Here is a 15,787-nt window from a genome sequence, read left to right on the forward strand (position 1 = left end):
GCCGCTAATATCATGCGGTTCGTTAAGTCTCAATCACGCCTTTTTCTACTTTGACACTTGATTAGATTCAGCAGTTAAAACAATGTAATCACGGCATCCACTAAGACTCCCAACTGTAAATGAATAAATCCCTAATCTTATTCGTTAAGATCAAGAACCAGCGATGAAAACCCACCGGATTCTGCCTGTTAACATATTAGCCCAATCATTAGATTAGATTAGATTAATCATGTACTGCTTTGCTTATGTTAGTTAGTCGTACTCTTCCAATTTTTACTGCACTGTAAAAAATATTCAGGGCACGTGGCGGTTGTTTCTTGAGTCTGACATGTCGTCTGCGTGATTAAAAAAAAGGGTGTAATACTGACAGAGGGGGGGTTGGGTGATCTAATCTATGCTAATAAATATGAAGCAAAACCTTATTAATTACTTAATTATTATCTAATACAATGTCGGTCAGCTGGCCGGTCCCGATACTACCAGTTCCATGAAGCCTCTGCAGTCTGCTCATCATCACCTTCGCTTCCATTACTTAAGTGGGTGGGCGGACTGTAAAATAGGGGTTCAGGTCTTATTAATATTAAGTATTTTTAAAATTTTAAAATTTTAAATTTTGCTTGTTGTATAGGTCAATTTATTTATAAACATCATCTTAAAAAAAAAAAAAAAAAAAAAAAAAAAAAACTTGACAGCCGCCGTTTATCGTTTTTCTCATAAAAACAAAAGCATCCACGATTCACGGCGCCGACATTTGGCGCGAGATGATTCACCGCTCATACGAGGTAGCAAGCATCCACGATACGCATTGCCCTTTTGAATTATAAGATGACATGATATGCATTTGCCGAATACTTGCAACCTAAGTAAGGCAAGCCAATGATTAAATGTCTCGTTCATACGACACTACGGATCTTATTGTCATCTCCCTTGAAGCTCTCCTTTTCAGTTTCGCATTGCTCCAGCGTCCACACTCTACCAGACAAACACGGTCTATTAGCACGGCTAAAGCAGTGTTCTACCTTCAAACACATTAACGAAGCTTATGGGTTCATGGTTTCCAGAGGCCTTGATCAGGACAATCTCTTCCTCAGCAAATTCCTTGAAACATGCAGTTCATTGGGTTTAGCCCGTTTCGCTTTCTCCATATTTACCCGCAATATACGACCTGATATCTATCTTTACAACACCATGATACAGATTCTTTCTCAGACAGAGTATGCGAAAGACGCAATTCTTTTGTACACCAAGCTTCATATCCTCGGCTTCCGGCCAGACACCTATTCGTTTCCTTTTGTATTGAAGGCCGTCACTCACTTAACTGCTCTAGAAGTGGGCAGGGAGATCCACGCTCAGGTAATCCGTATTGGGTTTGATTCAGATCCTCATGTTGCCACGGGTTTGATTCAGATGTACTCGACTTGTAGGATAATTTTGGATGCACGCCATCTATTCGATGAGATGTGCTACACAGATCTCATCTCCTGGAATGCCATGGTTGCTGGCTACGTCAAGAATGGGGATTTAGACACCGCAAGGGCCCTCTTCGAGCAGATGAGCGAGAGGAATGTAATCACGTGGACAACCATCATTGCCGGATATGCTCAAACAAACAGATCAGAAGAAGCAATCTCTATGTTCCAAAGGATGCAACTTGCAAATATTGAGCCAGATGAGATTGCCATGCTAGCAGCACTCTCTGCTTGCGCCCAGTTGGGTGCTCTTGAGTTAGGTGAATGGATACATAATTGCATAGATAAACAGGGACTCTTCAGGATTGTTCCTTTGACTAATGCACTTATAGACATGTATGCGAAATCCGGTAACATAGGGAAAGCACTAAAGGTTTTTGAGAATATGCGGCATAGGAGTGTTATAACTTGGACAACAATGATAGCTGGACTGGCTTTGCATGGCTTGGGTGTTGAAGCACTTGAAATGTTTTCACGGATGGAAAGAGCCAGAGTTAAGCCCAATGATGTCACTTTTATTGCCATCTTATCAGCCTGTAGCCACTTTGGATTAGTTGATCTGGGTCGTTGCTACTTTAACATTATGAATTCAAGGTATCATATCAAGCCTAAAATTGAGCATTATGGATGCCTTATTGATCTTCTTGGACGTGCTGGCTTCTTGGAAGAGGCTCAAGAGCTTGTTAGGACAATGCCCTTTGAAGCTAATGGCGCCATATGGGGATCTCTACTTGCTGCTTCAAGAATTCATGGGAGTGTGGAGCTTGGAGAATACGCTCTAAGGCATCTGATTGAAGTGGAGCCCCATAATAGTGGAAACTATACCCTTTTATCAAATATATATGCAGCTCGTGAGAAATGGGATGCTGTAGGGAAGGTGAGAAAGATGATGAGAGACAGTGGGGTAAAGAAATCTCCTGGGGGCAGTTCTATTGAGGTCAATGGTGCGGTTCATAATTTTATAGCTGGAGATAAATCACATCTGCTGCACATTAAGATTTACGAAGTTCTTTATGTGATAAATTACCAGTTAAAGTTGGCTGGGTATGTTCCTAAGATATGGCAAGGGCCACTTGATTTAGATGAGGGCTAAGGACACCAATGTGTCATCTGTGTCCAACATTAATGAGAATTTAGTAGCTTACAAAAAATGCAAATTTTGCTAAAACCGCTGGTACACATCTTCAACTTGCTCATGGAAAGATCACAAAGAGACAGAATGATGGTCAAGAGATGCAAGGATGCTTTATGAGAAATTACCTGAATTTTATTGAAACATTTCAACTTTTCTAGTAAAACTTGTGTACATTTCGGGATGGACTAAACAAATGCTGACCCAGAGTGGCAGGGAACATGAAAGAGAAGATGGCAGAGTTGATCCAGCAGTCTTTATTTAGGCACACCCACCGAACTGTGAAGTTCTGACAATCATTTGGTAACTTGATAATGAAATTCGCTCTCCCATTTCACTGGGAGCCTCTTAAAGCATTAATGCATGGAAGAAGTCATCACCAAGCCCTAGTTTCCAAATGCCTAGTCCAAGAAGTGCACTGGCACAAAATGTTTGAAATGTTCGCATGAAGAGAAGACATATTCCTGACCATGAAAGCACAAGAATAGGTGGTGAGATCATAGAGAAGAATGCTTTTGTAAAAAAAAAAAAAACAATTTTCTCATGCTGATTCTGAGTTGATGGACCTCACATGAGCACAATTCTGTCGGTATTTACTTTACAGAATATCAAACTGGATAAACGTTTAGTGAAAAAATTCTTATAAGACTGTCAACATTTGAGATTCCTTGTTCTCCTTTTCAGGAGTGCGTGTGCGAGTGATTCTGCATTAACAGTAAACAATATTATGGAAAGTTCAAAGGATCACCTTTATTTTGCTTCTCTCCAAACACAATGGGCACGAGAGTATCCTTCAAAGGCATATCCCTGTGGTCCACAAATAAAGATCCTCTTTGAGACTGCGTTAACTGTACATAGTCTGTTTTACCGTAGGCCATATATTTTACAGAATCACATAAATCTCCTTTGTTCCCATCTTCACTTAACTGAAGAGCTTGGGTTTTAAACGTTGGATAAGATTGAGCAGTTGCCAAAGACTTTTCACAATCAGCATTAGTTTCATGAGTTTCAACCAAGTCTCTCTGTGTTTCCCTTAAAATTTCATCTCTCTGAACTGTGTTATTCACATCCTCCAGTAAACATTGATTTGAGGCTTTCTCAACAATGCCAACTCCTTCAAATAAATGATCTATCAAATCATGGTTGCTGAGATCTTTCTTGGTGAACTCATCATCAGTTCTTTTGACCACCCTAGCCATATCCGAATTTATTACATTAAATGAACCTTCCAAAGGTGTACCTCTTCGAGACCTCATCAAGTGTAAGCATGGCTTACCAAAATCATCTCTATGTTTAGCATTATCTTGTAAAGTTCCAATTTGGCTGCCTGACTCAAATGACACAGATATCTGCTCATCTCTGGCAAGTTCATGGGTTTGAGCTGGGTCATTGGGCTTTTGCTTCACAAGTTCATTCTCCTGAACTGTGTGATTGGAATACATGTCCTGACTCAACAAATTTTTCACCATTTTCGCTGCCGGTAAGGGTGTCCTTCCGCACTCCAGTATTTCATTGTTCTCTAGTGAACTTGATTTAGGAGAACTACCAACTCTGCCACCTTCATGAAGTAGTTGTGCTGTCTTGTGAAAGTTATCATGTCCTTTCTTCACAAAATCACCATAACGTCCTTTCCTGTTAACTATATTTGGATGAATGATACTAACATATGGCTCAGCAGATTTTGCGATAACAGTTTCGCGATTCTGCACATGGCTTCTGTTTGTTTCATCTGGCAACGGAATGGCTAGAACCCGCTTAGGTTGATGAATGTGGGTGCCAGTTACCTTGTTCTTTTGAAGTACTACCCAATTGTCAATGTTCAAGCATTTATCTATGACAACGTTACTTTCCTGTTTATTTTCTTCTCCTCTGATGCTTTCATGGCTTAGGCAAGAGATAGAACTATTTAAACTGCTTGGAGCCTTTTCCAGCTCTTGGAAATCAACCATTTTGACATCATATCCGAGCGCATCATCGCAAAACTCAGTCCCATAATCTGTACTGTATTTGGAACTAAAGCTCACAACATCAGAGCCATATTCCGACTTGGAAATGCCATTTACTGGGAAACTTACTGATTCGGCCCGAAGAGATGAAGCCTTTCTCCTTTTTGTAGGAAGTAGCACTCCATTCTTAGTATTTTCAGAAGGCTGATGTGCTTTGCCAGATTTCTGTCGACTACAAACTGTTGGCCGCATAAACCTTGGCAGCTTCAGTATTTGCTTCTTTTTCTCAGAATTTGGTTTTTGCTGTTCTTGTGGTTGTTGTGGAACTCCCAGATGCTCAATGACTAAATCATCTGTACTTTTTAGATGTTTTAGTTTCTCATTCAGCTTGTCAATATCTCCTTTAATTTCTTGACGTGAATCCTCAATTTGACCGACCTTCTGTTGCAGTTCAGCCATTTTAAATTCCTTCTTTGCCCTTACTTCCTGGCAACCAGCAAATTTTTTGAGCCGTTAATACTTTTGTAATCATGGATTAATGACTTTCCAGTGAATAGCATGTTTTGGAATCAGTCGGTGTCCCAGTTGAATTGTATGAAACTAACATGTTCACATGCACACTCAATAAAAAATTTAAGAGTAATAGAATCAGGATAACCAATGGCTGTAAAATAACAGAATCATGGCCAAGGAAGAATAAGATGTACACGTTGGTAGATAATGGGAAAAAAAAACTAACTGCTGATTCCACATGCCCGAGTTGAATTCTTCTGACCCTCGTTGCAAAGCCCAGAGAACAAATAGTCTCACACAAATCTTCTTTCTTAGGACTGACGTGAACTAGCATTAAGGTTTTCGAACACTCTCCTGTAAAAGAGTCAACCAAATATGAATATGTATTTTTCAGAAAAGAACAGCTGACACAGCACTTTCGTCGAGTGACCACATCAACTGAGAGAATGACAACTTACCAAGAGAATCCCTGAGGACTTGTGTCAGCTTGCTGTTCCTGTTATAGGAAATTTAAAGTTTACGAGATTGTAGACATCTAAATCAATGGGGAAATGTTCTGATTAACAAAACATTGATAGCATCTAAGATGGTACCGATAGGGAACATGAGGTTTTTTTCTTTGGAGCGCACTAATTACATCGCCTAGGGCAGAGAGTGACAGATTAATGGCCTTCCCTTCTTCAAGTCTTCTCCCTTCTGCTTGTGTTTTTAGCAACCTTTCACTTCCTCCAAGATCAACCATCCATATTTTACTTGTTTCAGTTTTTCTCTCCGCAGCATTAAAACAAGTTACCAGTATGCGTATCAAACTGCAGACGTCAAATAAGAACAGTAAAACTAGCAATAGTCTACTAAACTAGACTGAAACAGAACAAAGACAAAAACAGAGAAACATAGATTTCTGGTATCATGGCATTGAAGATCATGGCCCTCCTAGGAAAAGGTCGTGTATGTGCTTCCTAGGTTACATTGTTACAGGTATTCTTCTCATGAAGTTTAATTTCATAAACAATTCTTATGAGAGCATGGACCTGGTAATACCTAACCCAAACTTAGGTGACTAAACTAAAATGAAAATAAAATAAAAGGTGTACTTTTTACCAGTGTGATCGACTAGAGGTTGCATTTGAATTTGTTGAAGCAGTTGACCGCAATCGACTCCCTAATCTGTAGAGTTTATTTGCCTGTTTGGAACTGCTTACTCCAATTGCAGCGAGGTTCTCGATCTCAATGCCTCCAGCAGGATCCATTTTAATCTGAAGGCTATGGATACAGATTGTTAACTTATGATTCATCAAGACATGTAAAATAAAAAAAACAATCTCAAATAAATATGATGCATCATCTAATCAAATATATGTTTTTTTAACTTTTAAAGTTAAATGCACTATCCTTACTATTCCTTCACTAGTACATGACCCGATGTAATGCATCTCTGATGTTTTCTCATGCTTTTGATGCAAATTTGTCTGTGTCTTAAGCTTTCACGAAGCTATCAAATAATCATGAACTTCATACTAACCAGTGTGAAGAGGGATCTGTTATTTTTTCAGTTTGTGGGACAAGCAGATCCCGGAGACTCCCCAGGTAAATCTCTAGCATGCTAAAAATGAAGTGGAATGAGTGGTTGCTCTCTGAAGCTTGTTTAAACAACAACTCCATTGCACGATGTACTACACCTGGACAATCTGGTTTTCCCTCCTAAAAGTGCAAACAAACGTGTAAGTTTGGGATTGATGAAGTTGCATTAAACTATGTAAAGAAGATCAAAACAGGATGATTTAAATTTCTAGCATGTTGGAGAATTTGACCATTGTAAAAGTTTTCCCAGTGCCAGTTTGACCATATGCAAAGATGCAGACATTGTAGCCATCCAGGGCTGACTTTATAACCTCCTCAACCTCAGAAAAGACCTCATCTGAAAATGTTCAAGGAAGAAAAGCATTGGTGTTTGAAAAAAATTTATATTCATGATAAGGATCTAAAATCTTTCTCTTCCATAAACAATACAATGTTTTCACCTTGAGTAGAATCTGGATGGAAAACCCTGTCAAAACAGTAGCTTTTCTTCTTATTCTCAGCAAATTTTAGAAACACGTTACTGGAGTTTGTAAGTACCACAGGTCCCATATATCCACTTTTCTCACCTGCAAGGATAGGCCTCACACGGCAGAAAACACGAATATTGCCTGTAAAAAAAGGAGCATTGTGAATTTCTTTCCGAGGATTCCCTGGATTAGTTGCGGAGTTGCAGATATGTTATTTTTATCATCATAATTATTCCTTTCAGTACATGAAGTCCACCTATTTGATGTTTTCATGAGATGTATAATAATTGTCTTAGGCTGGGTAAGATTTTGAAGAAGAGTTCTGGGAGCTACTTTGGGTTTTAGCAGACAACCTTTTAAATCCAGAAACTCATTCAGCGCCTGCTTCCTGTGTAAGTTCAACTCATTAAGACGGTCGTTGAGTGCATCAAGATCATCTGTAAGATAGAAGATAAAACTACTGAGCAATTCAATCTAATTTGTGATTCTAAAGATTCAAATAAGATAAAGCTGAAAAAAGTTACCATGAACTTTTGTGATAGCTGCACCTATATCAGCATCTTCTTCATGAGATGCATCCACCTTGTTGGAGCTAGGGCTACGTGTAAATGAACGAAGAGATGGTCCATCAGATGGTAGGGCCTTGATTATGTGACAGACGGATTCAGTCCAAGCAGATGTTAGATATGTCTTGAATCCTGTAAGAGACTGAATGGATTGTGCAAGACTCTGAATATACTTCCGAGATTGGCGTCTCTCAAGGACATCATCCATATTGCTCCAACACAATTACTCAACTATTCAGAAGAACTCAAGTTACTTAGACGAGTATAAATTAGTTCTCCTTTGTGTGAACAGCCACCGTCATTGCCACGGTATGATCAGTCTGCACTCTATCCTGTTTACTCCTGAATCAGCACAAGCACAGTACGTTAGTTATACAACCACTGGCGTTTTTTGAAATTAGACAATTTGTGATAATGAAAAAGTAGTACAAACAATACGGGAAAAATGGAGAGTTTGTAGAGAGAAAAGACTCGAGGATTTGTTATTTTTTACTGAAACATGTTATGAAGTAACCCTGCATACGTAACCAAAATACAAAAGTTACTAATTGATGGACTTTCAAGGGGAAAAAAAAAGGTGAAGTGTGGAAGAGAAAAACCTAAAGAGGAATAATAATTCAATCCTTCCTATTTTGATGAAGCCCCACAACAAACATTTCAGGTAAAGATCAAGATAAAGCTAAAGCTCAGCTATGGAATAGCAATTCAAGTAGGACCATGCATTGGGTTTTTACCCCAAATAGAATAAGATATATAAAACACAGCCATAGAAATGCAACCCAAATTGGATTATGCATTGGCTTTCCATTGCAGGGAGAAACAGAGAACGATGTCCTGGAATCTCCCGATTCACTTTTCAAATCATCGAACTGTTTCATCTCCAAGGAAACAGAATGGAGGCATGAAGATAAATAGAACCGACAGAACTGCTCATCTGATTTTCCTGAAGAAAAAGGAACTGAAGGAGTTCCAAAGCCGATGCGGTTAGAGCTCTTATCTGTCGCTTTCCGTCAACTATTTCAGCTCAGATGTCTAAAACCATTAGAACAGCGTAAAGAAACAGAACAGATTACAGAAACTCATGAAGAAAGCAAATCTACAGCAGAAACAGCAGTCATACGTATTATGGTCTTCTGTCAGCCAACATTGAATAATCTCAGCAGAGAATACAAAGAAAGGAAGAAACCTTGGAGCAAACAAAACTGTAGCTAACCTTCAGACTTCAAAAACCTACCCCGAAGACGGCCTTTCCTTTAGAAGCAATAGCCCAGGACGTCGCCCTCGAGCTGAGAAGAAGTCAGATTCTACTCTTGACTAGTCCATGGCTCTCTCCTTGTTCTTTTCGTCGATAAAGACATAAGCTGAAGGAGAAAGAGAAGGCGAGAACAGGGAGACTGGGTCCAATGAGAAAGACGCAGGGATGTGAGTAATGTTTTCAAGTTGAAAGCAGCACTCTGGTTCCTGTTGCATTCGCAAACCGCCACTCTGACGACTAGGAAAAAAGCCTGCAACCTACTGAAAGTTGTACGCATTTCTTTGGAGACATCAAGCGCGGCAGCCACGAGAAAACCAATATTATTCTCACCAGCAATTTATCTCAAGCTGGCTCCTTCTGATATTCCAAGCGATAATTTGACCGAAGAACAGGGATTCAGTAACCCAGTAAACTAGTTCTTGTTCTCATATACAAGAAGGATTCCACCTTCAGCACGGATCGGTTTGTCGAGCTGAACTCATCGAAGTGAATCACCGAGAGTGTAAAAGCTCCTGGCAGCTGCTGCCCGCTGGTGAAAAAATTAAATATGTTTATATTAAAGTCACGGAGAGAACGAGTTAGGCGTCATTGAATTCCGGGCAGGTGGCAATGTCAATTGTTTTTTGCAGACTCTTGAAGATTATTTGGCAGCCCTGAGTAACCTCGTTTGTCTTCTTAGTCACCAACCATTTATGATTTCCCTGACCATCCACGGTTTTTTTGTTTTTTTTCAATCTTTTGCTCGCACCCACTGAAAGGAATGTATCATGGATGTGAATATCTAAAGCGATTTGGTCAGTGGGTGTAATCCACGACTGAACAACAACAATGACAATAACAGCATCATCATCGATCGATCTGTGTTTTAATACAGAAGAAAATTCCGTTTCATCCGAGCCTGAAAGTCCAAGCAAGATGATGGCTATACTGTAACCATAATATGCTTCTTTGAGCTTCAATATGATAAATGATCCAAATCCACGAAAATGACTTGATTGAGAGTGAAGAAGAGGAAAGCAAAGGAAGGTTAAAAGGGTGTAGGGACAAGGAACGAACGACAGTGATTACTGAAGGAAAATCCGTAGGCTGATCGATGGATTGAGAGAGGACAGATCATGTGGTGAAGTGTGAAGCTTCTGGGTCGGATCCGTGGAAGCGGGTGGAGAATTGAAGGCTAAATCAGAGAGTTGGGCCCATATAAACCAGTCCCATCTCAGTAGTTAGAGTTGAGAGTCACTTGAGCTCGAGCACCTACCACACCCTGGTTCTGAAGCCCCAAGCCCAAAGCTGGATTGGTTTTTCCATTCCAAATTTTCTATTCTAAGGGAGAGAAAAAAGAGAGAAAAGTGACGCAAGCTACAGCTTAATAATTATAACGTCAAGTAAAAACCAACCTACTCAAGTTGGGGGGCCCATTTCACAACCAGCTGATCAAAGTCCTTGATGCATCACTCTCAAAAAAATCTAAAATCGAAGTAAGAGTCCAGCTTTAAGTGGGGCCCATTTCCTCCCTTTTTTTTTACCGAATTAGAAAGTAAATAGATCAAGAGCAAAAGCATTACCATAAGTGGGGGCCCAGTTGCTCCTCGAAGATTGAAAAAGAAAAGGATGGGTAGGGGCCCATTGTATTGGCGATTGCGTGTGTGATTAAATAAAATAATTGAGCCTGAGGCTAGAGCTAGGGGCTGAATGGTCTCCTTGGGAATTTTCCAGTAAAAAATAAGTAGCAATTATTATTTGCTGGGGACGGTCTCGTTACACCAAGAAAACCCCAGGCCAACCCAGTCTGATTAAAACGCAATGAACCAGACTGATTCTTAGACGAGGCGGGTCAGAACGAGGGTGACCTGCGAAATCCACTCCGGCCGACACGGAGCTAACATAAGAATTTTGGAATATGAAGCCGTGATTATTCTACATAACCCTTTTTATGTTTAGCAACAATTGACAAAGTGCAGAACGTATCCATCCTGCCTTCCACCTGTACTCTGGGATTAATTTAATCTTACTTGAACCTCAACCACTGATCAGTATTCCGCAGCGTCAATGCTGCCGCTGCCACGGGCCCTGTGCAGCGGAGGTCTCGTCGGGGCAATGGCAGCACGGACGAGAACCCAGAATCGAGATCCTACTGCTTGAATGCCAGTGCGGTCTGTTTATGCTGTGTTTGTTTGGAAACACTTCCTAACCTTTGTAAATTGAGTAATCACGCATGAGGTCAAATCGATAACCAACCGGTCCCATAAAATCACGGTGGAATACAGCAATCCAATTATATTATCTTCGCATCCTATTTTTATCCATTCATTGGAATGGCAGATTCGAATCAAGTAGAAAATTGCAATTTCCCATCAATCACAAGGATTTGATTGACTTTGGAGCAAACAGAGCAGTAAACTGTTGTTATCCATCAAACATTTAAGGGCCAATTGCTTCTGACTGATACAGAATGAAATGAGACCCATTTACATACATGTTAGTAGTTCCAGGACCGTAAACCTCCTTCAATTCCTTTTTGCCATGTACATTTTCGGTCACCACATAATGAATTTCCGATTTTCATGCATGATTCGCCGCACTCACTGGAGTCTCGAGACAGCTGCAAAATAAACAAAACTGGGTACACCCGTACCGGATACCGATCCAATCAATGACAGAGTGGGTATCATTTGCAGACAGTACTGGCGAGAGATAGAACTTGATGAAGTCTCAAGTACATATCATGATCTTGTCATTTCCCATATAACTGTGTACAAACTTGAACTCGTGAACGATTTTGACTTTAATGCCAGGCAACTGTATGAATCACAGTGAGTATGTAGCTGATCTCTCCTAGCAGCGTCTTCTATAGTTGTTCATAATCTACTTTACTTAAAATAACTTTCTTGAAAGACTCTTTCGAGTAGCAAATTAACCAAGATCAGATCAAGCTAGACTACTTTTCTGCTACGTGCATTTTCATAGATGCTTGGGTTAGTTTAAGATTATCATATAGTGACCATATGCTATCATGTAATCAGCAGCATATATATGCCCAGAACAGACCCACAGATCCTAGATAGTTTGAAAAGCCTGTCCTTTTTTTATAAATGTAAATAACAAATCGGGTTTGGAGACACACAGCTCCGAGCATTAAAAATGTAAAATAAAATAAAAGACTAAAACTATCTCTGCAGCAACTTGCAGACAACCTAAAGCAGAAACAATGACCTGATAACGCAGGACAGAGAAAATGGGCAGTGAAGAAATATTATGAGACACATACTGTACATGACCCCAATACACAGGTTAGAGCGGTTTTCTGCTGAATCTGCTCCACAAACTCATATAAGACCACGACACAGTCTTGCTGGACTCAAATATCAATGCAGTCACAGGTATCTGCTTCATGGAAAGGCATCCGACGTCCATTTTTAATCTGTAAGAGGGAATGGATAACAAGAAACCTGCACTGTCCTTCTCGTAGGCTATGGGTTGTCTTTCGATGAAATGAAGCAGTGCAAGGAGGACAGCATAAAAACCAAAGCACGCCCCAGATAAGATGCTTCAGATATTGGTTCCTAAACCCTGGATGCTGTAATGTAAACCTCTATGTCTGTGTGTGCGTGCAAGTATGGCTCTGTGCGGTGTGTGCAAGCATGATTGCCTGGTTCTGTCTATGTGTGGCTTTTGGATGAGAGAGAGAGAGAGAGAGAGAGAGAGAGAGAAATGCTTAAACCCCATGCTTTGCAGGAGCAACCATTCATACTTCATGATAAAGCAGTGGCGAAGCACTGTAAGTATAAGGGTAACAGATATGAGAAGAGTCCAGTAGGACTTCTGTAGCATGAATAGATTTAATCGGCCCGCCGACTTGGAAAATATTAAACTAACAGGAAAAAAAAATGAACCGCCTAGAATACTCTTAGAACGAAGACTTTTTAAACATGACCAGTTACAGAAGCTGCAACCAGCTCTACAGAAGGGAGGAATCAGTGATGGAAATCTGAAGAACAACTTACAACCAGCTCCATTCTTTGAAGTTCAGCTCTGTAAGAATCACCATGGGCCTAGCATGAGACGCAGAAAGTAAAATGTAGCCAAAGACAACTTGCCAACTTCCTTTCTGCAAATTCCGTCGATGGAGAAGCTCATACTCGAAAGAGTCGGCAAGTCATCCTTGGCTGCGCCATACTTTCAGTGCCTACATGCGAGGCCGTAGATGAGAGAATAGCTGAAGCTACATCATTACTTTCGGTTTGAGAGGTCAAAGTGAGAGGCTAGCTGAAGCTGCAGAGGGTTGGTATAGAGACAGAAAGGAAAAATAAAAGTGACTGTAACAGAAAGGAGCTGAGGAAGACAAAGAAGAGTGGCTGAAATGAAGGAAGGCCCCTTGGTCTTATATAGAGCTCGCGATGAGGTATTGTGAAATTGCGGAAATATTGCAGAAAAATAGTACTTCCAATTTTTTTCCCTTGCATTATCTTCAATCGTGGAGATGACGACACTCTAAAAAGATCTAGTTTGTGGCCCAATAGAATGATAAGTGATAAGGTCCCTCAACCCTAGATTCATCGAGAGGTCCTCCTTCTACATTTCTAACTAAACAGTTCAAACAGACCATTGATGATTGTGGATTAATCCCATTTTTGAGACCCTTCTGACATTGAGAAGATTCCAAAGTTCTAATGCTAACAAGTGGAAGATAGTTTACAATTGATCCTTTGTTGTATTCGACTCACAGCAGGAAGAGATCAGTTTCAAGCTGATTCCTGGAATAAGTTTTTGTACCTGTAAACTCTTTGGATCATATACAGGAAAAAATGGTTATCAAAAAACAAAACATATCTAAGAAAATGATAGACACTGTAAGTAAGATGAAAATTTCAAATTGCCTTTTTGTGGTTGGTGGCCGTTGCAGTACGGAGAAAATTTTTCAGTAGGATGAGGGTTCCTGCGAACTCTCCAAGGGCCAGAAGAAGAAGAGAAGAACAAAGGAAAAAAAAAAAAAAAAAAAAGAGAAAAAGAAAAATTGGGGAACGGAGAGATGGATACTTTATTCCCCTATTAGTGGAAATATATGGTTTTTTTGCTTCCCCGTGTATGACGAAGACAGTGGAGGAGAGCCATTTCATATTATTTACTAAAAGAAGCATTTGCTAGAGCGAGAAGAATTAAATGGAAGTGTGTGAGTTTGAATGGAAAGGTACACGAGCTGGGTACAGAACTCAATTGTAGAGATATGCTTAATCTAGGCCTGCTGTGACATTGGCTTTTGCTTTATTACCCTCATTGCCCATTTGATTCCTCTTCTTCGCAGTGAAAAAACAGCCCATGTTCCTTGGTTAGCCAAAAACAGAGACAAAAGCAAAGGGCACAGCCATTTTCATTTTTAGAAGCTGAAATTGTTCCTTTTTCCCATCATAGTTACATCCTTGGCAAAACTGGTTCAAAAGATTTAGACCCTTTTTAAGGATTTGCGCTCATATCCTTATCCAATGCGCGTGATGTGTGGTAACTGGTAAGAGCCCTGTCAAGATGCACCTAATCCATCAAGTGCGTCGCAGTCTGTGATAGCTGCTCACTGTTCCATTCTTGCAAAGAGAGGAACCAGGTGCCCAGAAAATCGCTTGGAAGAGAAACAAAAGGAAAGGATTTCTGAAAATAGGAACCAGGAAGGGAGATAAGATAAGCAAGATGCAGCATAGAGGGTACAGTGAGGTTTGTATTGGATATTAAACTTGATATTAATTGAATGAAATTAAAGAATTTCTTGTGATGAGAATTTGAAGGAGTTATTCTCATTTTAATGGTGCAAATAATATGTCATTGAAAATCTATACTTGTCTAGGTTCCAATAAATCAAATCATTCAAAAATTAAAATATTCTAAAAGAAGTTATTACCAAATTACTTTAGGTTGTTCAAACAAAAACACCTTAGAAAGTATGTATTATTTGTTTTGTGTATTTAATGAAAGTAAGATAAGATATGAGCTCATATCAATTAGCCATAGTTTATCATAATTCAGAAGAAAAACAGAATCTTAAAATCATCGAGTTGAGAGTTGATAAGGTAGAGGGGGACGAAGGTGAATAGGGGAGGGGTTGATATTTAAAAAGCTGAAGGTATAAATCTAGGAACCGTCAATTGTGGAGAAGAAAAGGTGCTTTCTAATGGGGTCCTTTTCATGAGAAGGGACGTGCAATCAGACAGATTAAATCCATAAATAATACAAAAAAGAATAAGCATCAGTTAGATATCTAGGAACCCTCACTTTGAGCAAAGAAATGCACCTTTCTCCCTCTTTCTCTGAGATAGACTGAGCGCCAGTCTGCGACGCTAACATCATGATGTATGTTTTTTGCCTTTAAAGGGTGAAAGCGAGAGCGCGAGACTTCCGAGCCAATCCCTTCTTAAAAGTTTTTAAGAAAGACGCTCGAGGTGTTCTTACTCCCCAAACATGTTGATATTATACAAGACCAGGCATACATGTTAATATTATACAAGACCAGGCAGCGTCTTCTAATTCCTCTTTTTAGGGGCTCATTGTCCATCTACTCTTGTAAGTGATAATTTTTTGTATTTAACATATCGGTTTTTTAGGTGTATTGGTTAACCGCTGTCATAGCATCAAAGCTAAACATGCCACATCCAGTATTCAAATCCCATGAGAAATAGTAAAAAATGAGCAAGGTGGGTGTCAGAGTGGTTCCGTTGACTTTGGTAAGCGGTAATTTTCTGTACCTAACAAATCGATCTTTTAGGTATATTAGCTAGCCACTGTCACTCACCCTCACAAATGGGAAGTTTAGAATTCATTTTTTTCAACAAAAACTAGCAACAAACAGAATTCCGTCTACTTCCATCTTTATTATAG

At 39.8% G+C, this 15,787-nt stretch overlaps 2 protein-coding genes across 2 annotated transcripts; one reads left to right on the forward strand and one right to left on the reverse strand.

Annotated features, from left to right (window-relative positions):
* The first annotated feature begins 830 nt into the window (after positions 1 to 830).
* On the forward strand, positions 831 to 2,767 carry LOC137960195 (pentatricopeptide repeat-containing protein At5g56310). The gene has a single exon (XM_068807724.1). It carries the CDS (start codon positions 877 to 879, stop codon positions 2,560 to 2,562), a length of 1,686 nt encoding a protein of 561 aa, XP_068663825.1. The 5' UTR covers positions 831 to 876; the 3' UTR covers positions 2,563 to 2,767.
* Positions 2,768 to 2,932: 165 nt separating this feature from the next.
* On the reverse strand, positions 2,933 to 9,132 carry LOC137960193 (kinesin-like protein KIN-14B). The gene is made up of 12 exons (XM_068807722.1): positions 8,909 to 9,132; positions 7,633 to 8,016; positions 7,462 to 7,545; positions 7,082 to 7,249; positions 6,872 to 6,978; positions 6,583 to 6,761; positions 6,162 to 6,323; positions 5,654 to 5,869; positions 5,519 to 5,556; positions 5,287 to 5,414; positions 3,350 to 5,033; positions 2,933 to 3,065 (listed from the first exon to the last, which is right to left on the reverse strand). The coding sequence occupies exons 2-12, from the start codon at positions 7,880 to 7,882 to the stop codon at positions 2,950 to 2,952; spliced, it is 3,132 nt and encodes a 1,043-aa protein (XP_068663823.1). The 5' UTR covers positions 7,883 to 8,016; positions 8,909 to 9,132; the 3' UTR covers positions 2,933 to 2,949.
* Between the last annotated feature and the right edge of the window lie 6,655 nt (positions 9,133 to 15,787).

This window comes from Aristolochia californica, unplaced genomic scaffold, assembly GCF_029961685.1.
Source record: "Aristolochia californica isolate CCGP_79_NKW_82.1479 unplaced genomic scaffold, dmAriCali1.0.hap1 SCAF_3, whole genome shotgun sequence".
NCBI classification, from domain to species: Eukaryota; Viridiplantae; Streptophyta; class Magnoliopsida; order Piperales; family Aristolochiaceae; genus Aristolochia; species Aristolochia californica.

Excerpts from the sequence above, each read along its gene's own strand:
- LOC137960195 (XM_068807724.1), top strand. The coding sequence starts at position 877 with ATGATTAAATGTCTCGTTCATACGACACTACGGATCTTATTGTCATCT.
- LOC137960193 (XM_068807722.1), bottom strand. The coding sequence starts at position 7,882 with ATGGATGATGTCCTTGAGAGACGCCAATCTCGGAAGTATATTCAGAGT. Across the intron at positions 7,250-7,461 it reads TGAGTTTCTGGATTTAAAAG|GCAATATTCGTGTTTTCTGC; the intron begins GTTGTCTGCTAA and ends CTTTTTTTACAG. Across the intron at positions 5,415-5,518 it reads AGTCCTCAGGGATTCTCTTG|GAGAGTGTTCGAAAACCTTA; the intron begins GTAAGTTGTCAT and ends ACTCTTTTACAG.